This window comes from Lethenteron reissneri, chromosome 24 (genome assembly GCF_015708825.2).
Source record: "Lethenteron reissneri isolate LAM-NWPU_2019-01 chromosome 24, ASM1570882v1, whole genome shotgun sequence".
NCBI lineage: Eukaryota > Metazoa > Chordata > Hyperoartia > Petromyzontiformes > Petromyzontidae > Lethenteron > Lethenteron reissneri.
This window is the reverse complement of record NC_083802.1, coordinates 14,474,145-14,501,627: the sequence shown is the minus strand read 5'-3', so window position 1 is coordinate 14,501,627 and position 27,483 is coordinate 14,474,145. Positions and strand designations below refer to the sequence as shown.

Genomic DNA, 27,483 nt, shown 5'->3' with positions numbered 1-27,483 from the left:
TTTCTTGCTTCATATTGCAACTTATTAATAGCGGTGAGGAAAACCAACAAGCTGATGTTAATACGTTTTTTTTTGCAGTTGTATCTATACAGAACAAAGTTCTGCAAATATTCGACCAAGGTTGGAATTCTACCGGATGAAGCACCCAGTTCAAACTTCAATGTACTTGGATACAATTAAATGTAAAGCAGTGAGGTTGATGAACTCAATGATACACTCCTGTCACTCGGTTACCAGCAGTCAGCCGCTTCCTTATCACGCTTCTATTGCTTCTATCATAGCTACTGTTTTCATAACCTTTATTCATTGACCTTGCAATATTGAGGACTAGGGACAACCACTGACTTTTGTCTCATCCATACTGCATATCAAGTCCTCTACCGCAGATCACGCTGTTTCTTCCCTCGCACTGTTCTACTTTGGAATTCCCTTTATTACAGTTTTGGTGGGTTTTTTTTCTGTCCGCTTGACGTTTTTGAGAATTTCCTCCCATGATTATCTCCAAATTCTTACAACCTTTGTAAATGCATTCAACATAGTTAACCACTATCTTTAGTGATGTTTGGAGTTTTCATGTTCTCCCCGAGGCTGCGTGGACTTTTTCTCCGGGTCCTCCGGTTTTCCCCCTCCACATTTAGAAACATGCCTTGAGAAAATTAGGTTATTAGACATTTCCACAAAAGCCACTTAAATTGGGCTATCACTTGTTGCCAGGTTGCTTCTGAAAAACAGCTCAGTGGGTCTTACCTGGTAATAAAAAATAGTTTTAATATAGTTTAAATTTCGATTTAAAGCTTTCGTGACTGCAGGGATTGATCTTCTTGGTTCTTTCGGTAAAGTCACGTAGAATGGAAATAATGAAACAATAAAAATAAAACAATAAAATAATTCTCAACGCAAGCAGCCGTCCTCAGGTGAAGAACAGGTATGTCAGACGCTGTCTTTCTGACAGACCTGTTCTTCACCTGAGGACGGCTGCTTGCGTTGTGGCCGAAACGTCGTGAGAATTATTTTATTTTTATTGTTTTATTATTTTCATTCGACGTGACTTTACCGAAAGAACCAATAAGATTAATATAGTTTGTTTGCTGCTGGCCACCATGGAATTTTGGGCCCTGTGCTCAGTAACCGTGGTCAAAAAAAAACATTGTTGCAAAGGGAGCACTGCCTTTAGATTCCATAGCGCGCATAGGCACCGCGCTGTAAGGCGATTGGGCGCCGCTCTTATGCGCGCTACGCATTATAAAGGCGGCCGCGTCCACGCCGCGCACAGCCGCCATGTGCTTCCGGTGGAATCTCTTCCGGACGAAGTCTCTCGATTTTTTATTCTTATTCGTCTTTAAACATTAAAAAAGGGGAAAACATTAACGCGTATATGTCGAAAACGACTGCGGTTTTACTTCGGTAAAACGAGAAGCGGGGTTGGATTGTCAAGGCGTAGACGCGAACGGATTATAACGCGTCGAACGCAAGACAACAAAAGCCGTCAAGGGATTTTTTTGTGGACATTTATAACAAAACTTAACAGCGTGGGGGGGGGGATTCTACATAAATAATACATTTGGGGGGGAGGGGAGAAACACAAGGCGTCGTCGTCTTCTTCACAGTGGCCACCACCGCTTCGCGAAGGTAAGGGTAAATAAAAATCGATGCTGGCGGGAAAACGAACCCCGCCGGAGGAGAGAGGGCGATGGGTGCGAGGCGAAGGCGGGAAAGTATCGAGACGAAGCCGGCGGCGGAGGGGTGGTCGTAAGGGGGGTAAGACTTCGTCGTCTCGAGGAGTTAGCGGGAATGAAAGAGCCGATGCTGGGGCTGGGGGAATCCTCTCGCTCGCGGCTGTTGTCGTCGTCGAGGAGGAGGCGAAGTTATTCCAGGTCATGGTCGCTCGCTCTCTCACCGGATGTGGAAGTCGCCCGCTTTTTTCTTCTTCTTAAACTGCGGGGCGAGAAATCTGTCGACTTCCCCCGGAAAAGGCACAAAGGCTCATCAAGGGGAGAGCGCGAGCGAGAGAGCGGACAACATTCGCGTAGGGTGGGGGATGGTGGTGGCAGAGGAGGAGGCGGGGGTAGAGATGCATAATTAGAGATGCACACGATGAGAGAGAGAGCCGGGGAGAGATGAGGGGCCGCCGATCCACACCGGCAGCCACTGCTGCTTCGATTATTGTTGGACTCCCAACTCGCGCGTACTATTATTTTTGTATTTACCCATCATGTAAATATGAAAACGTCTTAAGACGGAAGCTTTGTGGTCTTCAAGTAGGGGAGGGTGGATTCATCCAGCAGTGGATTTACATCACGAGCATGTCACCACTCAAGTTATTTAAGATTTCCCCCCCGTGAAGATTTCACAAGTTCTATGAACCACGTGCAGATGTGCCCACACCAGTATAGGGCCTTTTCAAAATTAAGTCATCTTATATTGGAAATTCACTTTACTCATTTTCAAAATGTTGCAATGTATAAACCCACTACATGGAGATAGTTTACTTAAGTTGATTTAGTAAAAAGAAGCTTATATTTTCGTGTGTGTGTAAAGATGTCAACTGGTTCCAGTTAAGTAAATTAAAGGCCTGCTGACAGGCGTCGGTGTCCCTACGAAGCGTCGTCACCAATTGTATAAAGCATAATGTGTTTATTTCAATATTTAATTATCTCTATTACTGTTACAATTAAGTTGGGGGACAAAATACACGACATTGGCGATTATTCACAGAAAGATATGGGCGGGGAGGGGGGTGTGTGGGTAGGCAAGGCCTAGCGGGTGGGTCGAGCCTCGGTCTGTGCTGGTGGAGCTGGCGGGCAGAGGAGTCAGGCCTCCATTAAGGAAACACCGAGGCTTCACGTGACGCAGGCCAGATTCTCGGCTGGGTGGGAGGGGTGGGGGGGCGGTGGGAGGGGTGGGGGGGTAGGTGGGAGGGGTGGGGGGGGGCGGTGGGAGGGGTGGGGGGGGGCGGTGGGAGGGGTGGGGGGGGGGCGGTGGGAGGGGTGGGGGGGGGCGGTGGGAGGGGTGGGGGGGGGCGGTGGGAGGGGTGGGGGGGGGCGGTGGGAGGGGTGGGGGGGCGGTGGGGGGCGGTGGGAGGGGTTGGGGGGGGGCTTCACTCGACACGTGACCAATCGGCAAGTTCGATCGAGATTTGAAGTTTTCGTGACGGTGGGGGGGAAGTGGGAGGGTTTGGGGGGGCGGTGGGGGGGAAGTGGGAGGGGTTGGGGGGGCGGTGGGAGGGGTTGGGGGGGCGGTGGGAGGGGTGGGGGCGGTTGGAGGGGTTGGGGGGCGGAGGGAGGGGTGGGTGGCATTGGGAGGGGTGGGGTCCCTTCACTCGACACGTGACCAATCGGCAAATTAGATTGAGATTTGAAGTTTTCGTGACTGTGGGGGGGCGGTGGGGGGGAAGTGGGAGGGGTTGGGGGGGCGGTGGTAGGGGTTGGGGGGGGCGGAGGGAGGGGTGGGGGGCATTGGGAGGGGTGGGAGCCCTTCACTCGACACGTGACCAATCGGCAAGTTCGATCGAGATTTGAAGTTTTCGTGACTGCGGGGCGGTGGGAGGGGTGGGTGGGGGCGGTGGGGGGGAAGGGGGAGGGGTTGGGGGGGCGGTGGGAGGGGTTGGGGTGGGAGGGGTGGGGGCGGAGGGAGGGGTGGGAGCCCTTCACTCGACACGTGACCAATCGGCAAGTTAGATAGAGATTTGAAGTTTTCGTGACTGCAGGGATCCATACTCTGGTTCTTTCGGTAAAGTCACGTTGGTATAAAATAAATTAAGTCACGACGTTTCGGGCGCAACACAAGCGTCCGTCATCAGGTGGGACAACCACAGCAAGAAACAATTGCTCAAGTTTACTTAAGTGCCCACTTCAGCAATTGTTTCTTGCTGTGGTTGTCCCACCTGATGACGGATGCTTGTGTTGCGCCTGAAACGTCGTGATTTTATTTATTTTATACCTACGTGATTTTACCGAAAGAACCAAAGAGTAAGTTAGATCGAATTTCACACGAGGTGGTGGTGGCTGAAGAGTTCATCACGCTGAGCAAATTCCACCCCTGTTCCAATGCAGGTTTCAGCTGCCCAACCCTGATTCAGTTGGGTTCTTAAGTTTTAGCGACTCGTCAGTGTCAGCCCTGTCATCAATGGCTACACAAATTAACTGTCAGATTAGATTTGGTTCTGAAGTTATAATATGTAACAATTTTTCGACCTCTTTGACGAATGAGAAAAAAATATCAGGCAAGACTCACCGCATGCTGTAATCAATGCATTGTTTTACGTGTAATTAACATCTTTTTTTTATCAACGTATTTCATTAAAATTGTGTGGTGTTAGGGGATTTAATATAAACTGTTGCCTTTGATTTTTCAAGCATAAATGAAGACAGCCAACACTTTAACCTAGTTCGGCAGCGAAGACAATGGTGTTTTAATAACATTTTATAGTGGTACAAAAGGGTGGGAGGTTAGACAAATGAGCGATAATGAGAATAGGAACTTTGTTCTTGTAACGTCAGGGCCACTCACATTTGCATTAGGGGACATCCATTTAGTACGTACACAAACATCTGTCAACTTGACCCCCCCCCCCTCCCTGTACGCACGCGGACTTTTTACACCCCCCCCCCCCCGAATCCTATAGAACGGCCGATATTTAATCCACGCAGAAACGATTAATGATCAATAATATTAACGTGTTTAAGCAAACAGATGGTCCACCGCCGGCTGCATTCATATTATCGATGCTTCACACCCCCCCCCCCCCCCGTTTGCTATGTGTACGTACACTGTCAGTAGACCTTCCCATACGCAAGCGTACGCATTTGGGTTCACCTCCCCCCTCCATGCGTACGTACTAAATGGATGGCCCCTTACAAGACATGGCCAACGAAAATAAATGTTCTTATGGAACATTGAGAAAAATGCTGTAAGGGCTGTGTGCTTGATTTCACTTGGACACATTCCAGTCTTTGCCGTTGGCTTTTTTCTCTTATTTTTTAGAGCCTTGGGTTCCAGACACAAAAAATGTGGCGATGTGGAATGCTGGTTGAGTAAAAAAAATGTACAGTAAAGAAGCATTACCGACATCGTTTAAACATTTAGCTATTATCCTTGTTAGCAATTTTTTTGAAAGTTAAAACAAACCAGGGTTATGGCAGTATCTTTTTTACTTTAGTGGTGTTTTTAATGAAATTTGTAAAAAAAAAAATTGCCTGATAACTTTGCTTATACTGTATAGTACATGTAGAATTCACAGGCCTTTGCCAATCAATTCCTGGAAGAATTCGTCATTCTGCGTCCATTGTCATACCTGTCAACCCATACGGTTTACCCGTGGGAAATTGAGTTTTCAGGTCCATACGGCTACAGCCGTTTCAATACGGGCAACAACGCAAATTTTGTCTTTGTGTTTTTCCCTTGTGATGGTACTTTGTAGGGTGAACGTTGAGATTTATAAGGGCACGGGTTGGCCAATAGAGTCTGAATTTGTCTGAAATAAGGTAGCCACTGATACGGGGTTGACAGGTATGCATTGTGGGGGTGTTTCTACAGTTCGCCATGCTAATCAGTACAGCTTATGTTGGGGGTCCCGGGAATGGTCCTATGACCAGTTGAAATCTTATTTGCCATGGATTTTAGCCATGGTTGGAAACGAACTCGAGTAGCTCATCTCACAGTGCAGTGTATTACCCAATGCACAACTGCACCACCGCATGTTATAATATAAATGAAATCAGTTCTTTGTAAGATGTAATTGTTACTTTGGCACAAAGAGACAGCTGCATTGACTAGACTGGCACCAGTAAGAAATATGGTTTATTTCATTAGTGGACATTGTTTTAATTGAATGAATCAACAGGTGGAGTGCTTTTTACAGTTGATTTAAATCATATACACATTTGCCCAGATTGTAAAATAAATTGCGTTATTTAACAAGTTCTCAACAGCCACATAGGTAATTGCAGCCGTAAAAAAATCTGCTTGATTTGTTTATTACATTTTAATCATGTTGGGCCTGGAAAGCTGCATTGAATCCAAATGTATCCAATTAAATTCCTAGCCATGTTAGGTTAGAGCTTGGCCAAGTTTCTAATCAACACGGAATTTATTGGTAAATTGCTTATGATGAGATGGTGCGCTTCTGCATATGCTAAACTTGAAAGTATCATAAGTGTGAGAATCGTCCGTGAATATGAGACCCTCTGTAGTGGTGTAATCACTATTTGGAGCTGGCCTTCACCTTTCATGTACCAAATTTGTTGGTTTTCCTTTAAATTTTTTACATTTTACCACTTATCTCTCACAAGTGGGTGCCTTCTTTTGAATTTTCACAAGAGGTCATGTTTATTTTAACAAATGACAATGTTTCCAATGAAGGAATTGTAGATTGCACTTTTACAAAAAAAACTTTATATTCTTTGGGTCTTTCAGTAACCTGCAAGCTTTAAGTCAAGATTACTCAAGCCACGTGTTATATTTATGTTGCAGTGTGAATGTCCAAACATTGAATGTATGCATTATATAAGATGTTATTCTTTAATAAATATGCATTTTAATGGGCCGTTACTATAAATATGCATTTTAATGGGCCGTTACTATAAATATGCATTTAATGGGCCGTTACAACACGCATTTCATTACTGGTAGGTGGTTGACCATCAGTCTGTGCATTCTTTTCTGGATGGCCACCCAACATCCACCTATATAATGCCAGGAGGGCACTACATTTATTTCTCTGCACTGGCTGTGTTGAGGTTTGTGAGATAGTTGCGGTAGCCTTCCAGACCTCATGGCCTGGTGGTCACCCAGAGGATATAACTGTCAGTAATCATTCAGGGTGCTCCCAGGCCAGACAAAATATAAATGCCTTCCTGTAGTTACACAGCATACAGTTTATCTCGTAGAAATCCCTGCCCAAGCAAATAGGATTTTCGTTTCATTATCTGCTGGTTTTAATAAGCAGATGTGGGTAATTTCTTACTATAGACACTGATGTGTTTCAGTCCAGGTTTGGGGTCAGCATAACATTTGATGTTTACTTGCCACTGCTGAATAATGCCTCTTTTTAGCAACAAATATTAACACTATTACAGTAAAGCCTGATATAATGCGGCGCTGAATAACATCCACGTTATCGGCTACTCGTGTTATAATTGATAACTCTAGAAAGTTGCTGAATTGCACAAGTATCTTTATGGTGTAGAGCCATTTAAAGTGCCAATAGCCCGTCCTTGTCACCAACTTATAATTTACATACCTGTAGTTGAAAAAATGACATTAGATATGTTGTACAGTATTTAATCGGTATAGTATTCATTTACAAATGAAATCCCGGCTCTGCTGCCCTCTGCAGGCGTAAAATACAACACCGCTTCGATTATCATTACTCATGTGATTGCTGCTGTCCTTTCAAACATTTAACATGTAGTAAGAGTTGAGTTTTCCGGAAAGTCTAAATTGAGATATTCGGCCAATCCCTTGTAAGTATTGTGCGTGGATTGAACGCGAGTGCTTGATGGAACCATCTTTCCAAAGCACGCGTGTGTATGCAGGTGCACACACTTGTACGATTTGCCACGTTTCCTTGCGTACATAAAGTAACAAAATAAATTCGGGGAACTTGACCGACGGTGTAATGAACTATATTATATTGGGATTGTATTGTATTTTGAAACCTGGATTCTTATTTTGTATCACGCATACATAAATGTAAGTCAACTAATGTATGGTAATAATAAAAAATGTTACACAATTTTTACTGTTGTATTCTCTACTGATATTAAATTCATGAAACTTGAGTGGATGGGACAGAAGTGTGTTAAAATGATTTAAGATTTTTTTTTCAGACCAGCCCACTTTCCAACATCTCAGTGTTATGGCCGGTTTCGTGGTACAATTTTTTCAGCTTTTCATAAAATCCTGTCATTTGTGCAACAATAATGGAGTGTGTAGTGACTTATAAACGTTTGCTGATTGGTGACCTGTATTATGCTGATTGAACGCAGATGTCGCTGGTGGACTTGGGCAAGCGCCTGCTCATGGCGGCACGGAATGGGGAGGATGATGAAGTCCGTTCCCTCATGACAAATGGCGCGCCATTCACTACTGACTGGGTTGGTGTCGCATCTCTGCATCACTTTTATTCGTAAAATAGATTTATAGTTTCATCTCTCAGGATTTGTGGTTTTATTCATCATCATTGTTGATATAATTTTTCATTTGTGTCATAAAGGCACATACACAAAACTGATCATGCAACAACATGGTTAAGTTGGAAAATGAATAAAAAAGAATGTTTACCAATCCACATAACATTTGAATTACAGAGTGGATTTTTTGAATATTCACCTGAGATATATATCCCCAACTCAATCATTATTACTATAATCATAGAATCTAACAATCTTTCTGGTGTCGTCAGTTTTAAATAAACTATTTTGGTTTTCTCCTAGCTGTTGAAGTATACCGTAATCCATAAAGCAAGCAGAGAAATTCATCATGTCAAATTCATTTTTTTTCAGTTGGGAACATCGCCATTGCACCTGGCGGCACAGTATGGACACTACACAACGGCGGAGGTGCTGCTGCGTGCCGGTGTGAGCCGTGATGCCCGCACCAAGGTGGACAAGACGCCACTGCACATGGCCGCCTCGGAGGGCCACGTTAACATCGTTGAGCTGCTCATCAAGGTGCTTCTAAAGTTATCCCGAGTAATGGTCAAAACCATAAATGATCACCTCTGTTAATGACACATTTATCTCTTCTTCATCGGCACAGAAAATGACATTGAAATTACTATTTTTTTTATAAAATTATAATATTCCTTTACAATTTAAGTCTGATTAGCCACCTTGTGATTTATGAATCTGAAAATACAATGTTGGGATAGAATAGTATATGGGTGTGCAGCTTTTCGTAGTAAGGAAACACACACCAATACAAAAAAAGTCCATTATACTCGAAGAGCAAAACAATTTCCTGTAGCTTTTTCTTTTTGAGCACTTTAATTTCCAATTACTTTTACATTGCCTTGACTCACCCTATGCAAAGTCAACACTATCACCTTTGTCAGCAACAATCAGCCTCAACAGACCTTTTTAAGTGTTAAACCACAATTACAACATCTTCATTCTATTTTAATTTGGCATACAGCAAATGCAATTTGGCATTGCTGCCCCTTTTATTCTCAAAACACAAAAGCCATGACCGCTACCTGACTACCCAGCCCAACACCCATCCTTGCTTTCCAGAATGGGGCGGAGGTGAATGCGAAGGACATGCTGAAGATGACGGCGCTTCACTGGGCTGCGGAGCATGGCCATCGTGCCGTCGTGGAGGCGCTAGTGCGCGGAGCTGCTGACACGCACACACTGAGCAAATTTGACAAGACAGCACTTGACATCGCCGCTGACCGGGGGCACGCCAACCTTCTATCCATCCTGCAGGTCAGGCGCTTTCATCTACCAAAGTACATACGAATTTCAGGTTTTTGCAGTTTAAATGTTTGTTGAATGTTGTTCGTCTCGAAATAAAAATGTCTTCATCAGATATATACATATATTTGCCTGTTGTAGTGAATTTCTTGCTAAACAGAGCTGGGCAATACGGTTCCTCGCTCAAATTAAATATGATTTGTGTGGGGGGGGGGGGGGGGCTGGGCTACTCAGAGCCTGGTGTGGTGACCGGGCAATTTCAGCCATGTAACTAAATGTCAATTTTTTTGTGTTACACGTGGCTGGAATATGTTGGGTGGTGAATTTTCCAGAAGGCAACAGTTCAGTTCTCTTTGCCGCCTTTTAATTATTGCAAAAAACTTGTCAAAATCAACTGCTGCAAAGTAACTAGTGTTCTCTGTGCAGGAGGCCATGGCCAACCAAGTGAATACAAATCCACTAGAGCGTGCTGGCAGCATGGGCATTCCCGTGTCATCCCCACAAATCATCTTCAGCCCCAGCGGGATGATGAACATAGCAGGCCTTGTGTCTGCATCCAACACCAAAGCAGCCAGTAAGTATTTTAGTAGCTCATCACTCGCTTAACTGTGCAATGGACAATGGATAAGGTTGGTTATGTCGGCACTAGGTGGCTGGTAGGGTTGTGAAGATGTATCTGGGTTACATTTCAGCATAATTGCCATTCTTGCTGAATCTGTTTCTCCATCCATCAATGTCTTTAACATAGTTCTCATGTCAGAGGGAGGTGTGATGGGCAAAGACTGGTGATGAAATTTCATCCAAAGGATGAAATGTGCCTGAAAAGACAACCGCTGCAGAGATTAGATCAGATCTTGGGGAGGAGTGCAATGGGTTTCTTGCATTGAGGGATAGTGAAACTTTGGGGAAGCCTTTATTTAGCAGTGGAAAGACAATTGATGATGAATGAAATAATTTTATTTGGGCATGATAAAGAGCCGCACATTTCTTGACCTATCTAGAACACCGATTCTCGCATCTCCAATTAGCATGGTTCAACATACATACACTTCATATTAATTTTGCATGCGTATGGATCATTGCAACTCCACAGGCCTTCAGGCACTTGATCAGTCATTTGACCCTGGCTAATTGCAAAAACATAAATAAAATGATCACATGAAAACAAATGCTGTTGTTGGGACTAGATAATGGATTGTTTTAATGTTGTGTGCTTCTATGCATGGTTCAGCTGAAAGCGCATCCCAGAGTGTACAGTTCAGCAGCTCATCTACATCGGTGCTGGCCACACTGGCAGCTCTAGCTGAGGCCTCCGCACCGCTTACAAGTTCTCCCAACACAACTGGTACAGCATGCCAACACCTGCGTGTCCCACATATATTGAAATTGTGCTCCTCACTCTTTATTTACCCTGTAGTTATTAAGCACCTTATGCATCAAATATTGTCATTATTTGTAGTGTACATGTCAGCATCAGAATAAAAAAATTGTGAATTTTTTTAAATAAATATAATCCACACAGTTAGTCATGTCATCATGTGTGTGTGGGCTATGTACGACTTTCTTACTGTTAACGCATTTAGTTTGTACTGAAGTGGCTGCATTATTTTTTATGGGGTGTGGTGGTGCTGTAGTTTGAGCACTTAGCTACTTACCAGAAAACTAAAAGATGTTTTGCGCAAAATTGTGCGTCATTGTGACTTCCGCAGCATGCATTATGCAGGTCTTTCTCAGCCCATTTGCCACAAAACAAATGGGGTTTAAGAAATACAATTACAGTATTTTCACTTTTGTTACTAATGCAGCAACCTATGATTCAGATAGGTTGGTTGCATAGGTCATGTGGGTGTTCTTTGAAAGTGGTGTTTTCTTTGTTCAAAAGAAATCCACTTGACATTTGCGTATTTTTATTAATGGGGTTGCTTTATCTAAGTACCTGCATAAACATGCTCCTTCAAGAACCGGTTGCTTGGTTGTTTTTGAATTTCCTATTGACCAAAGCTAATTGGTTTGTGTATGTCATAGTAGTTGAAGAAAGCTGAAGTAGGGTTAGCATTACAGAGACAGAATGCAAAAGCATATGCCTGCAAAGCCCATTTTAAGGCATTACCCTTGTTTTAAACCGAACTTTTCAACGAAAAACTATATATATGCTGTAGAGTGTGCATACATGACATTGATGAGGTGGCACATGCTTGTAGCGCAGAAATTTCTAGGCAATAGTTGGTGGATCATTTGAAGTTGTGACTAAAACCTGCTCGCTTGTGAGGTGGCCAGGAGAAGATAGTTCCTAACCTGTCTGTGCAGAACTTTGGGTGTTTTCACTTCTAGTTTCCACTCTCACCATTGTACGGGCAGTGGAAGTGCATGTCTGTGATCTAAAACTGTGGAGGAAAGGGTTAGTGGATCACATACATGTTGTGAAACACCCATGCCGTGGGTATCAGTGCTATACCCGGGCTTGCCATTAAAAAGTAGTGCAGCAATGTCCACCACGCCTGTTCAGTCTGTATTGGATTGTGTTGCCCCCCCCCCCCCAACACACGTGGGTTTTCTCTGCATGCTCTGGTTTCATCCCACATCTAAATACTTATTAATTGACTGATAACACCTAACTCTTGGTAACACCTAACTCTTGGTTCTTCTTACCTAACTCTTGGTAACACCTAACTCTTGGTTCTTCTTTACGTAGGTAAATAAAACAATGAATAAATAAAATTTAAACAATATATATTTTATTTTTATTTATACTTTTCTTAAATTAAAATCAAATATTTTTATTTTATTTGTATTTATTATTTTCTTTACCTACGTGACTTTACCAAAAGATCCTTGCAGTCACGAAAACTTCAAATCTAGAATGATAACACCTAAATATATGGAGAACCGCAGAGCTTGGGCAATTGTTGGTGCTGGCTGCCCACTAGGCTGCCTTCGTGCCTGTGTGCAGTTCCTCGTCCCTTCGAGTTGTTCTGTCTTGAAAGTGAGTGAATAGTGTGCATTACAAGTGGAAGTATTGTTATTGCAAAGGAATTGGTAAACAATTTAATGCAGCAACCTCTTCAGTTTCATTAAACTTGAATGAAGCTTTTATTTGTAAATAAATGACGTAAAAAAACACATGATCACAGCTGAGCCCAGTGTAGTTCAACACCCAAATATTGAATAGCAAAATGATAATATTATTGATATAACATAAAATAATATACTTGTGTTGCTACAATGATCAGTCTTCATTGTCAATCAATTTTCATCTTTTGTCAGTTAGCCTGGGACTGTGAGGTGGTTAAATACTCACATTACATCACCTAGCCAATGAAGTGGGTGCTATAATCGCTATTGTTTATCATAAACATGCATTCCACTGCCTGCTCCTCCCCTTTTCCCCAACACCTCTCTACCACTCCTACCTTCCTGCAGTGGTGTCATCGGCACAGGAGACTTGGACGTGGCTGGAATCCCAGGGCCTGGTGGCCTCACAGGCTCAGACTGTAGGCACAGACGGGTGCACCTCTACCTTCACAGTCAGTGAAGGTGGGAAGCTCTCGCTTAATTGGGGCAACAAGCAGCAGGGAGTGGGTAAGTGCGGCACAGGCTCGTTTGTTCCTCAATTCAGTATTGAACAATTTTGGATGTACCATATGTTTGCAAGCACAGATGCATAGCATAAAAATAAGAATGGTGTTTACTGCATGTCAAAAAAATCCATCAAGGGATGGATTTAGATAGGAGCTTAAACTTCAGTCCTCAACCCACCATGGCGCAGGTTGTGTTTACAAATCATCAGGTGTGTGTGAAACAGGTATTGGCTTAATTTGCCTTGGAATTGTGAAGATTGGTAAATTCAAAAAGGCATGTCTTATTTGGGTACGAAAATTAGGCAAATGTGCAGTGCAGTAATACCTGAATATATTTATCGTTCATGTATTGTGCAGGATTTAGTGTTATAAATGAAATATTGAAAACATTGAAAACTAGCTTTTTTGCCCGTCCAAGGACGGGTGTATATTGCAGTAAATCTGAAATATTCAATAGAAAGATTGTTCAGCCCATGATTATTAATGAGGGGGGGTTTGCCCCATGTGGAGTGACGTCATCCACTAATGGTTATTGGGGAGGGGTGCGGCATGTAGAGTGACGTCACCCGCTCATGGTTATTAATGAGGGGAGGGGTGCGGCATGTGGAGTGCGCGACCTTGTGCGTTAGTGTAAATTTCCACACGGGCATAGTAGGTAGATTATAGTAGGTAATTTTAATCATACCTGAAGTGTACAGTAACTACATTGTTTTTGCAGTGTTTTTAACATTACTAGATTGGTAAGAGACTTGTGGGTAGTTTGGAATGATCTTATGTTTGTGTATTTTTCGTGCTTGCACATGCCTGATTGTGGCTGCAGTGGCAGAGGAGGTGGTTACCACGGAAACTGATGCGGTGGATGCTGCCATACAGCAGGTGTCAGGGGTTGGAGGCCAGCGAGTCATCACCATCCTAGCGGATGGCGTTCAGCTGGGCAACCTACAAGCGGCGCTTAGTGGAGGCAGCATGGGCCAGCCTATCCTGCTGGCCATGCACAATGGGCAGCAAGGTCAGGACTTGATGAAACAAATGCGATTAAACAAATTACCAAAAGATAAAATGTTTTGATATTTAAAATGTAGTTTTGTTCTTGTGGACATGACACTGCTCAAATGTGCATGGGATTAAAAATTGCTTCATGGATGTTTGTGGTGTATAAATACAAAGCAGTGCACCTGGGAATTTATTTCCTGGAGTATAATACCTACTATCCCCCACCCATCATTAATAATCATGAGCAGGTGACGTCACTTCACATCGAACAGCCCCCCTCATTAATAATCATAAGGTGACGTCTTCCAAATGAACACTCCCCCCTATTCATAATAATTAGCGGTTGACGTCACTCCACATGGGGGGCCAATGCGCCCCCTCCTCGGCGTCAACTTACAACCCTCATTACAAAGGCAGAACCCTCACATCATGCGATCTCCGTAATGCTATTGAGACATCAAAGTAAAAAGGACGTCATGATGAACAAGGGATTATAACCTTAAAATGAAATAGGTCTGTGTCACCTCGCCCTTACAAATTGCACGTGCGTTCATGCAATGAATATCACGTCGCGGTCTGCTTTTCGCTTGGAAGTTTCAGATTTACTGCAATACACCCGTCCTTGGACGGACAAAATGCTAGTCTTGCAATAATGTTGTAAAATTTGACCTTAACTCAGGTGGGGAACCTATGGCTTGGCCCTCAACTTCATCCTATACGGTCCATGGTCATGAGGGCTGCCACTTGAAAATGGCCTGCAAATATTTATTTGTCACTGCAAGCATCTTCGACACGAATTTGGTACTCGACGCCAATATTTTGAACGTGGCTACACTTTATAAGTTTATCATGCTCAGTCACATCCGTCTTTGCAAGGGCTTTGTATTACAAAAGTGACTCCATTGTATATTTAATGTGTGACCGCCAATGTTCGCAAGTCCTATCCAGCCTTCAGTAAGGAAATGGTTCCTTACCCCTGCCTTCACACCTCGCACACTTGGTTGGTTGCAGTGTTGGCTGTCCCTGCGGGACACATGACAACGGAGACCACCAACGAACCATGTGAGGAGCTGAGGGAGCCACCGATCAAGAAATTGTGCACTACCCCTGTAAACAACCACAAAGCGGGCATTTCCAAGGCAAGGAGTGCAACAAGCCAAACCATCCCATGTGACAATTACACATTCATCCCACAAGATAAACTGTAAAGACGCAAGCAGTTTTTTCCTCATTGATAAAATAAAAGTTTGTAGCTTTGAAATTATGTTATCGATATGAAATTTTATTTGTACAATTTATTCAACGGAAGGTCCACAAGTGGTTAGGCTTTGTTTGGTAAACACATTATTTTGGAATAGAAGTATTTATGAACCTCAGTTTTGAAAAACATTGTTATGACAGCTGGGGAAAAATAAAGATGGCTTGGTCTCTTATTTAATTGCCTTCATAAGAGGCTCATGACGAATTTACCAGGCTTTAATCTTGCAGTGAATGCAATAGATAGAGAATAAACATCTTGGGTATAAGTGGGCGTATATTTACATGGGAGCCATTCTGCAACAATCATGTGTTCCATTTCACCCTCTATGCTGGTTGTTTCACCATTTTGAGTGTGTGAGCAATTGCACATACTTAATTGGGGAAGAGCTTCCAGGTCGCATTTTGATGGGGGCAATGAAGGGGCCATCATTCTTACAACACAATATGTTGTGTGTAGCTCATCTTCACCCACATTGCTGTTTGACATTTAAAACTATTCCTTTCACTCTTTACAGATCCACTTACACTCTTTGGAATTCAGAATCAAATTCCAGTATATACAAGTTGTTCCTTAGTCCTTTGTCAGTGAAATTGTGGATATTGATAAAAAATTGTGTATTTGAGGCCTGTAACAATGCATCAAGTCATTGTTTAAAACTATTATGAATTCACGTAGGTTTTCGTGACCAATATGATTAATAGATTTTTGGGTCAGATTGTGTTAGTAATATCGCCATTGTGTGTCATACACTCTACACAACCAAATACCTAAGTCACGTGAACAAACGTGCAAATTTATTATTGCTTTAGCACACCCATACATGCTTAGTGTTATGTCAACCCATATAATGTACCCGTATTCTTGTACAGGGAAACGTTTTTTTGTTGTGTCGCCCTTATGGTGGAACTTTGTGGGATGAACGCTGAGATTTATAAGGGCACGGGGTGACCAATCAGGTCTGAATTGGTCTGTCATAAGGTAGGCACCCCCTGTGTTGGAGAGCAATCCACAACATTTAACAAGTTGGGAATACTTTTTCTTGTAGTTGCAGCCAGCATCATGAGCCATTTGCCAGAATTGTGAAAATGTCCCTCCAGCCTTGGGTCTAAGTTAGGTCATGTGATATTATCGAGATGCCCCATAAGAGAGCTGGAAGCAGCGGGAAGTTGTGTATTAGCACATCTGGCTTCGTACGGTGCGAACTACGTACATACATGTGTGTAGAGGTTAATATAGTTGCATAGAATGTTTTTATATGAGAAAACTTTACACTAATGTGAATGTGAAAATATTTGTGGCGATACAGGTTGGTTATAGGTTAGTTATACAAAATGCTTAGTGTTATACTAATATGGTGTTAGTTTCATTTGCTCTAAATACATTTTTGTTGAGGTTGTGATGTGCTTTCTTAATTAATTTCCAAGCCACACTCAACCTCTTAACTGGCAGGTTGGTTGAACTGATATTTTATTCCTCTTAATTTAAACAGATTCTATAATTAGTCTTGGTCAATAGCATTATGAAAATCAATCGAATGTCCTTTTTTGCATGCACGTTCTGCATAGCCGACAAATTTCTTTGTCTGTTTGATGTTCCTTTTATGTTCTTTCCTCTGTCTGGCCAACATCGCATTTACCATATATGCAATTCATCCGGTGAACTTTTGTTTATTTTGAGCGTTTATCTTTAGCACCAGTGCCAAATATTTCTGATTTTTTTTTTTCTCCGTAAAATCTCGCCAAATTTACACAGTTACTCCTGCAATATAGGGGAGTTGATTTATTTATTATGTTTTCAACTCCATTGTTTAGAGTATTATTTGCTTTTTACACTTAATGATCTTTTAATCATATATTATTGTATTTTGCGTTTTGACATGTTTAATCTCGTTTATCATCAGATGCTGTTTTGCCCAGTGTATGGGTGTCTTGATGTGAGAATTTGTTTTGTGGTTGATGGTGTCAGTGTGGATTTTTTGGGTTGTGTGCAATCAGAATATCCAGGAATGGGAGGGTTTCCCTGCACTCCCATGGTAAACTTAAAGGACAGATTTAGGTAATTTAGGAATTCAGTGTTTTTATACTATGTGGCCAGACAGCAGGTGTGACATCCAAATATCTAAAATTAATGCGAGGTTTTTAGTGCACTCGAATCTAGCGCTTGTGTTTTATAGGTTTCCACGTATAGATTAGCAATAACAGGATACCAGAGAACCCATCTCCACTTCTTTTTTTGTAAAAAAAAAATTAATATTAAGCAGTGTTCAACCAATGGTGGGATGTATTTAGATAATCTTTGAAAAATCACGTAACTAATCACATTCTCAGTAGGGTTACGTACAATAGCTTCCATGATTAATAACGTTTTCAGAGTTAAGATATGAGGAGGTAGTTTTGATGCCATTGGTTTTCTAAAATATTGTTTCTTATTGGGAATTGATGATTTGCTATTGTCTTAAGTTCAAATTGATTGGTCGAGTATCCTGTTTAATTGTAAGGTAGGTACCCTCATTCATTTAATCTGATTGTTATCATAAACACAAACAATTTACTGTATTACTTACACGTAGCAAATGGTATTTACTTCTACTGAAGCCAACAGCATAACATAAATAATTTAATGTAAGTAGTTGACTATTACTAACCTATGTCACCAAAAATATATATTAAATTTACAACACATTGTAATTTCACACGGTATAATGAATACAAATGCATTAACCTCAATACATTAACATCAAACTGATTCTTTCTGAAATTTTAACACGGGCTTTTGCGACTAATATCATCCATAAGTTTTTTTGGGTTAGATCGCGTAAATATATAAATGTGTCGTTAAAACCCGCCACCACTCAGATTGTAAATGTTGTGGCTTGGCTCTAACACACCGGTGTGGTGTACTAGTGACGAATTGGCATATTCTGTTTATGTGACAACCCTTATTAATTGGCTGTGTCGGGTGGTGGCGGGTTTAAGCGACACATTTATATATTTACGCGATCTAAGCCAAAAAAACAGGTATGGACTTTCTGACATTATGCCACCCTTTTAAGGCCCCAGACTTAACCATGTTTGTAACTGATAGTTGAAAGTCTTTCCAAATTGTTCACTCTTGTGGTTTGCTGTCCACAACCTATGGCTATCCTAAAGTAATAATAAATTGGCACATTTATTCACGTGACAATTTTATTTAATTGGGCTGTCAGGTGCGGGAGGGTTTGACACATTGCCTTCTGATATGATCTGACCCAAACATAAGTCATGAATAATGATTGATTATTCGTGCAATGTGATTTGATTTTTTATATATGTTCATGTATTTGGTTCATAAAAATCTTGCAGCTGTTAGTGGTGCTACATTCACCACAGACAAATAAAATCAGCCTATTGAATGAAATTACGACCTCAAATTTCAGCCTTTCATTAAATCACGTTGGGGTGGTGGATCACCTATGTTCATTGTGTTTAAACCTGTTAAAATAATAAATAAATAAGCTGTGTGTGTGAGAAGAAACATGGACCGGTACTTTATAACCACTGGTATGGCTGTGCTGGGCAATGTTACCCTATTCTGAAGTGATGGCATCTCTGTGAATCGTTCCATGCTGACCTTTCTCTCCTTTCCCACATCAATCTCTTGAGCAGAGTGTCAAGAAGGTGGCTGAGATGGAGCATGGAGGTTCCAGTGGGGCCATGCAACCAAGCCTGGACAAAGAGCTGCTGCAGAAACAGCTAGCGGAGGCTAACCGTAAAGCACAGGAGTTCCGTCAACAGCTGTTGGAGAAAGAACAGGAGGCAGATGCATACCGTGCCAAGCTGGAGGCCATGGCGAATGTGCATAATGGAAAAGGTGTGGAAAGCGCACCCACCGCAAACAAGGTAGCTACTGCTACTCCTTCCCCAACCACTGCCTCAAATTCCATCCCTACCAGTAGCTGTGAGGCGGTCATCTTGCAGAATGTGGTGCAGGTGACGGTGGAGGATGAGGAACCAGTTTCCCTGGAAGATATGGAAACTAATCCGGTTGATAATCTTGAACCGGTCACGGTGGAGAGCATGGAACCAGTTACTGTAGAGAAGGTGGAACCTGACACGGTAGTTGATGTGGAATCGATTACTGTGTTGACAGTAGAAGCAGACTCTGCAGAGAGCCTGGAAGCAGACATTTTAGAGAATGTGGAACCGGTCACTGTGGAGAATCTTGACCCACTCCTGGAGGAGAGTATGAAACCAGAGTCGACTGAAAATGTGGAACTGGTTGTTGAGGATAATGAGGAACAGGATCCAGTCTTGATGGAGAACATGGAACCAGTTGCTGTAGAAGATGTGAAACCACTTACTATAGAGAGCGTGGAATCTGTCGCCGTGGAAAGTGTGGAATCTGTCGCCATGGAAAATGTGGAATCGGTAACCCTGGAAAGTATCGAATCCATCACCATTGAGAGCATGGAACCAGTAATAGAGAGTGTGGAATCGGTCACTTTGAAGGGGGTGGAAGCTGTTAACGTTGAGGGCGTGGAACCAATTACTTTGGAGGAAGCACCGGTTGTGCTGATGACGATGGAGGAGCCTGCTGTGACGGTGACGCAAGAGGAGGAGGAGCCGAGGAACAAGGAGACTCTAGAGGCATGTGGTGACATAGCCCCACAGCAATATGAGGCCACCCAGACAGAGTCTGAAGTTGCTGGGAAAGGCAGTAATGAAGACGGGCAGGCGTACGAGGGAGCCGTGGACATTAAGACTGACCCTGAGACCGAGGAAACAATGGACACCACCACGGCCATGCTGGTGGTTGTGGAAGAGGCCACTGTTAATCTAGAAGCCATCACAGTCGTCAAAGAATAAAGTCCCATTTTATATTTTTTACAGCTACGAATATACATACAGGACACTTTTTTATGTTCTTATCGACCTGAGAACAAGTGAGTTGGCAATTGGTGATTTACAGGTGGTACGGCCAGATGGTTGACATACCGGTTTGATTCAGTCACTGCAGTGATGCATGCTGCTTTTGAGACTCATGATAGAACTACCATGAATTATACCATATGCTGCAGGTCTTGGATCAAATCAGTTTTTTAAAGGAGACTGCAAAATGGTTGAGAAAAATAATGACATGATACACATCAAAGTCCTTCAGTTGTCTTTGTTTTAATTGCAGAATTAAAAAGTTTAGTTCCATGACAGGTTCTAGTGTACATTGATGAAAACATCAATTATTGTGAGCCCCACCGTGCCTTAAACACATGCCACATGTATGCGCTTACAATGTGTTTTTCATACTTTTGTTTCAGATTTAATTTCTTCCACTGAAGCACTACAAGTGCTACTTACAATAAATATATAAGGTATATTATGCTACAAAACTGATTTTGATGAAATTGCATTTTAAACACCATTTTGAGATCCAAGACTGTCGTATGTAAACCTGGTTATGTGCAACCTCCAATGAAAATATCACCAAAAAAAACACATTGCTGTATCACAACTTCCATTCAGACTGGAGCAACTTTTTACTCGACTCGGTTATCCACCGTGCAATTCGCACAAGGCTTAAAAGAGAATTACATAAAGCTTAATTTATGGAGAAAGCCTGTAAAAACAGGTGAGTTTTAAGACATTATTTAAAAAGTGTAACACTCAGATTCCCTAATGGACTGAGGAGGAGAATTCCACAATCGTGGAGCTTGGCTGCAAAAATCTCCATCTCCCATAGAACAAAGTCTGGTCTGTGGAATAATGAGTAGACCAGAATTAGCAGATCTAAGTTTTTGCAGTGAAATATTAAATGTGAGCAATTCATTCAAGGCCTTAAACATGAGAAGAATCTCAAAGTCGATTCTGTAATTTACAAAGGGCCAGTGCAGTGAGGACAATGTGAGTAATATGGTATATCTGAACTATAAGTGGCAGCATCAATCCCCTGACAATCAACGGTCGCTGTTAATCCGCTGCAGCCAAGAGGCACCTTCACCTAGCAGGCACCCTTATAAAGAGAACCTGCTAGGCTGGGTCAACCTTATATAATCACATCACATGTCCAAATATGAGAGTTCGTGCATTAGGCAGCAAACCACGTGTCACTTTCTCAGAGTAGTCTTTGGGTAGACAAAGTATCCTAAGAACAGCCTTCATAACTTGGTTTAATGTGAACATGGTAAGACTTTACTATTGTGTCCAGGTGTTCTTGTAGCAGTGATGTCACAAATGTTAGCACTGGTAATACAAATATAAAACACTCCTACGAAAACTTATGTACAAATTAGAATGCTAAATCCTGCTATTTTGTTTCAAAAACAAAACCTTTGTAATGTGTTACTCCCGTGATGATGTAATGAAATGGCATAATTATGACCTCATTCAATAGTTTAAAATTGCAAAACAGGTTTACTTGTATGCATATTTTATATAAACAATCCCATCAAATTTCATCTGAGTTCCGTGAACTTAAATTGTGGGGCTCTGAAATGTTCACGCCGTAACAGGTCTTGTTTATGATATTCCCCATTCCTTACTGAAAAGACCATCTCTAAGTCTCCACTCGGTTTAATAATTCAGTTTTTATTTTACAAACATATCCTAATGTGCCCATAATGTACGATTCATTGAGCTACTAGTTATTTCATCTTCCATGTTTGCACCTTCCTAAATGCAAGTTGGTCTTATGCGTTGTCATGAGTCTTAATATAATATGTACAATGGCTTCGTACATAATTGAATGTGGTCAGTGCTGGACATAGAGGTGGGGCTTTCGTCGCTACATTGTGAATTCAGCCTAGCAATGCTACATCTACACCTTTACCTTTTGAGCACGTGGCATTCAACTTTAGAGCATAAACCAGCCTGGAACATTGTTGATTTATCACTGCCTTCTCCACATCACCATCATTGCTTACATTTATAGAGCGCCTTTAACCAGCAGGGCGAGTTGCTTTACGACGTTATGTGGTAATTGAGTACTCCTGTATTCCAGAGTGGTATGTTTTCTAGTGATTTTTTTTAGGTTTATGGTTTTCATAGCCAAATGCAGTGGTGTCTTCACCAGTGTTTGACTCGGCTACAAAAAAAAAAACTTCCAACAAGAACATGTTTTTTATTTGTTTGATAATGTAGCTACTTTATTCATTTATCAATGTATCGTGTATTACATTTCTTACTTGGAGTCATTACATGTTGGTTATTCTCGTGTATCTTTTATTTTTTCTAATTTGGTCGTCCATGTATAGTTTGGACCAAAATTTGTATTTGTCAATTGAGCAGCATATTGTGGTGCTTGTTACATAATCAAATGACACCTCTCCCTACCCCACTCCCAAAATAAGCTGAAATATGTTAACTTTAGGTCACTAGTTGCGATTAGGATTTTTTTGGCATGTACCTTGAGTTATCATATATAAACAGTTTTTTTTACAAGTAATGTTGCTGTTAATTCAGGATGCATCCATCACATGCTTGAGAACATTTAAGAAATACATAGATAAAATGAATGGCTGTTGAACCACAGGTTTGGTAAATCAAGGGTTGGTTATATATGCAAACTATTTCAATCTGAAATGTCTTTCAACGGCCCTTAAAGGTTCGAAATGTATACATCTGTAAAATGTTCAAGCATGTACAATCTGCTGGAAAGTGGAATACTACATTTCTTGCAGACATGTTTGTAATGTCTCACGTGACGCCATACACCTCCCTCTCAACTTTGAAAAGGAATTACGAGGGCATGAGAAAGGCGAGGCTGTAAGTCACATTGAAACTGCATATTAACTGTAGCGAGGAGTGGTGTTAAAGAGGATGCATCATGTTGTAATTTGAAATACAGCCTATCCATACAATTAGAATTGATCCTGTTTTGTATTATTTGTATTATTTTATTGTCGTATAGTTTTATTCTCTTAGACTAAATGTAACAGCATATCATATGCATAGTAATTTTATAAATCGCAGCTAACCAACTGGGAAAGTGCCCAATTTGATGCATGTATGATGAGCATAAGTATATATTAGAATGTATCCATCATTACATGCCTGCTAGAAACTAAATGCCAATTGGATGCAAGCTTTCACTGACATTCAAAAGTCTACTGCCATGCTTATCCCGCCAAACGCTTGAAAATCAGTTTTCCAATAGTGGTTTAAAGGTTTCACAAGCCTTGAGTCTCTTCTGTATTCATGTTAGAACCACTTTACACACGAAATAAGGCTACCCAAAACACCAATAACTCTTGTAACTTCTAGGCTGTCTGTCCCAGGATGCCGATTTGAGGTTGAAAAAAAAAACCTTTCGACTGAATTGAAGCACAGCTGTTGCATCCTAATGTAGTCACTGCAATGGCATTCAAATTTTTGGAAGTGGCATTACTAGATTACCTGGGCAACGTACCTGAAAGTCACTTCTCAGTCCCTTCTCATAAGCAAAGTTTCAAACTCGTGTTGTACAGCGCAGGACTAGCATATAGGTTATTTGGATTGCCTCTACATGTTCTGGTGCTTTTGTGGTTAAGTAGGTTGGGTTAGGAGATGAGACTCAATGACCATTTTTAATTTTTGAAATTTGTCTTACAGATTAACACATTTTACACCGAGAAAATAAATGTGACTATATTACATCCAGAATGTATAATAAACTCGGAACTCTTAAACAGATAAATACAGCATAACACGTTCCTTCGGAGTGGGCAGGTAGGAACTTGGTTGGACAGCGCATTTGTGCTCGACAGAGAGCTCGTGGTCACGTGACGCACTTCAACCAATCCGGGAGCGTACATGTTTGGGAGGGGCTATGCACGACAGACAAATAATCCTTGGTGGGCAGTGTGGAACTGTTGTTCCTACCTGTAATAACACTGAGATTACCAATGGGAAAAAAATGCGTAAGTCATTGTGACAACTAACAATTCCTCATGATAGATGCTTCACACATAGATAACCTGCAACTGCAAATCCTCAAAGCACAATACATTGACTTGTGCCACTCCTTATGCCAACTTGTCTCTTTCTCATTCTGGAGCAGATGGACAAGCATTTGTATATATGACAGCGATGTCCAATGTTCTGTAATTGCAGCCCCACCTCAAACCGGCTTCCCATGTCAGTGAATTGTGTCAACCTTGGTGGGCACTTGGCAGATGCTGATGACGGTGTGAAGGCATGAACTGGTCGGGGCAATTCCCTGTGAGCTCACGAGGTCATCGCTGTTGACTATTGGGCAGTGTTTTTGTACATTTGTATAATACGCTTTCCAGCAATTTCACAAATAAAATTTCGTAACAAAGGTCATGCACCTCTTTCATATGCCAGTCTGCGTGTCTGTTTATGTACCTGCTTTAATGGACTAGTCAGCTATTCAGAAAATATTACTGGTAGATGTATTTACTGACATAAGGTTGGTAACAAGTCTGGATAATTATGATGTGCTAAATCCAAATGTTGTTGTTTCTAGACCGTTGTGTAATCAGGCTTCTACAATGGGAACAGTTTAAAAAGACAATTTGCTTTTAAGTGTAAAGTGCTTATTCATTTTGGATGAACATAATTTAGGCTCTTAGCTGTAGGAATTAATAAATGATCAACTAATATGCTCAACCTCATTTATTAGCCTTCAGAATTTGTATAATTTTTAAGGGTTAGTCGACATGGTGGGGAGGGGCTGGGTGGGGAGGGTGGGGAGGGGCTGGGTGGGGGGTGGGATGAGTGGGGAGGGGCTGGTCACCCCATGGTGCCCTTATAAAACTTAACGTTTAACCTACTCAGGCCGGCTTGTGCCCGCCCTCAGTCGGGCATATTAGCGGAATACACCACGCCGCCGTTGACCCTGCCCATTGACCGAGCAACCCAACGTTCCTACCAGCTCCCTCCGCAGGAATGTGTTATTGGACTTGGACTGATCTTGTCTGGAAAGTGGTGTCTAGCAGTAAGAGCTATTTGTGCTTATGCACCACTGCCAATGCAGAATCACCATATAACGTGTTTAATGTGAAACAGCGCTTGTGGGTCGTTTCTGGTGGCTACAAGTGTGACCAAAATGACATGTGCTTTGCGAGTGCTCTGGACCTCTGGCAAACTACATATCTAATAAATAATTATGCACCTTTCTTGAGTCCAGATCACCACTGTCCAAGGTGTATTTGAAGTTTGAATGTTGAAATTATTTTACACCGAATGCAGTCGAACGTGCTAATCAGAGTTGCGGGGGAAGGACAAACTAAAAGCCGTTCTAAAGAAATAAATTTTCAATCTAAATTTAAAAGTGCATCGCTCCAGTAGCTTCCTATTATCGGAAGGAAGAGCTTTCCAGACGGTCACTAAGCGCATCTGAAAGTGCGCATGCAGCGAACGTCTTTGTTCGATGGCCAGCCAAAAACCGCTGCGAAACTGGAGTTTGCATGATGGTTTACGCTCCCTGAGATCAGAAAGGTATTGTGGTTCATTTGTGGCAAGCAATTTATGTGCAATGAGTGCGACCTTGTATATCCGTTCGGCCAAAGTGGAGGATGTAGCTAAAAATCATTCCATGCAGTCCTTCACGGTCTCGCAATGTAACAATGCATCTATTACCTGCACGAGCTAATTTCACCACTCCCATCTCCTCGGTGGACATCCTTGCTTTCAAGTTACCAAAGAATAATTGAATTATTCATCTCGTGTTCTTGTTAATGTATAAGCTATTATAGACATGCAGACAAGGAAATTTGTTCGGGTAGGATATAACACGCGGCATTCTGTCCAGGCCCCATGCAATATCCGCCATGCCATATACTTTTAAATCTTAAAAGCTGAAGCCAGTTTATGAACTCCCCAACCTATTCACAAGTAAAATAACTTGGGCTGACTTCAATAAAAGATCAGTGGTTTTTTTTCTGAACATAATTCTTCAAAATGGCAGATATAATTTCTATAGGTTACCATATCTTGCCTTCTAGACTACCTAGGGGGCTGGTTTTGGTGTAAATCCCCAGGTATTTGGGTTTTAGAGTTCACATTTTACATTTATTTTAAGCTACCAGCATTTCATTTCTTTTTAAGAAGATGGACATCAAGTATGTCAAATCCCGGATATCACGGACTGCTCTAGCTTATCAGGTATTATTTATTTTGAATTGAGAAGTGATTATTTTAGCATCAAACACTTGATAAAAAATTATCGGGACGAACTTTGAATAAAGATAGTGTGTGATACGAGATTTCATAAACACGTTTGATTTACACCGTTGTCAATGACAGCGGTGTAATCAAATGTTTTTTGCTGAAAGAGCATGGTGAAAAGAGAACATTGGTTTGCTCATCAAACTGCACCACTTAACATTCTCATCTAAGCTCAGCCCTGGGATGCTGGCTAACTTGATGCTGCAAAAGCCGCAGCTGATATACTCTGTGATACATTGAGAAATATTGATTTTGAGCTTGATTGTGATGTGCAGGAGCTGAACAAAGTGAGGAGCCCAACAAACATTCCCAATCTGCTGACACTTTTGGCATCACAACCCAATATGAGCCAAACTTCAAACAGTCACGAACGATATTGAATGCGTTGCGGATGACTCCAGCATTACTTTTGACGATTTTGAGACTTGCTGTTCAACTGTTCTCATCTTCATTTGTTCTCTTTATCTTGAACTGCGACAACAAGTAGTTGCACCTTCACATAATGGTTGGGTGAAGTGTGTACGACAAATAGCTCATCACATCAATGAACCATGGTGCATTGTCAGCTACAACGATGTGTTGCAGTCCCGAGACCTCTCACCATATGCTGCGCAGGCTCATGAACCAGTGAACGCACAATGCAAGTGTAAGCGAACGATGCCAACGTGCACAGATTATTGTTAATGCGCCAAATATCATTGTAAAAACCGATGAGTAAAGGTTGGTGGGTGTGTACACAGAGTGCCCCTATCTTGAGCCACGTGCCTTCTCTCGCAAGGAGGGTTTGGTTAAGGATGCAGGTCTCTAGATCATTCGCTGCGTCTCTTCAGTCGCAATAAAAGGGCGGTTGCGCACACTGTCGAGAATCTTAGAGACCAACCCGGTCCATACAAAACGTGCTCGTTTGTAAATCTAGTCACTCGACAACCGGTAGCCACTCATTCCATTAGAGGCATTCACCCAGCCATCTAGTCAACAGTTAGCCAGAGAGTGAGTCCTGCGGACGGTGTAGCTGCGACCCAGTCAGTCGAACTGCGACTCAGCGGGCAATTTGCTCATTCATCTGAGTGGTCACACGCAACGCCAGAAGAGCC

General features: G+C 41.9%; 1 protein-coding gene across 2 annotated transcripts; it reads left to right on the top strand.

The window, feature by feature from the left end:
* Positions 1-1,262: 1,262 nt before the first annotated feature.
* GABPB1 (GA binding protein transcription factor subunit beta 1) lies at positions 1,263-24,536 on the top strand. 2 transcript variants are annotated; one of them, XM_061558425.1, is made up of 11 exons: positions 1,263-1,629; positions 7,989-8,096; positions 8,505-8,672; positions 9,234-9,428; positions 9,843-9,990; positions 10,648-10,761; positions 12,837-12,995; positions 13,815-14,003; positions 14,999-15,126; positions 18,893-19,097; positions 20,542-24,536. In XM_061558425.1, the coding sequence occupies exons 2-11, from the start codon at positions 7,989-7,991 to the stop codon at positions 20,592-20,594; spliced, it is 1,467 nt and encodes a 488-aa protein (XP_061414409.1). In that variant the 5' UTR covers positions 1,263-1,629; the 3' UTR covers positions 20,595-24,536. The 2 variants fall into 2 exon arrangements, with proteins under 2 accessions (XP_061414409.1, XP_061414408.1); XM_061558424.1 differs by having other exon boundaries at positions 18,893-24,536.
* Positions 24,537-27,483: the final 2,947 nt, after the last annotated feature.

Excerpts from the sequence above, each read along its gene's own strand:
- GABPB1 (XM_061558424.1), top strand. The coding sequence starts at position 7,989 with ATGTCGCTGGTGGACTTGGGCAAGCGCCTGCTCATGGCGGCACGGAAT. Across the intron at positions 8,097-8,504 it reads CGCCATTCACTACTGACTGG|TTGGGAACATCGCCATTGCA; the intron begins GTTGGTGTCGCA and ends ATTTTTTTTCAG. Across the intron at positions 8,673-9,233 it reads TCGTTGAGCTGCTCATCAAG|AATGGGGCGGAGGTGAATGC; the intron begins GTGCTTCTAAAG and ends CTTGCTTTCCAG.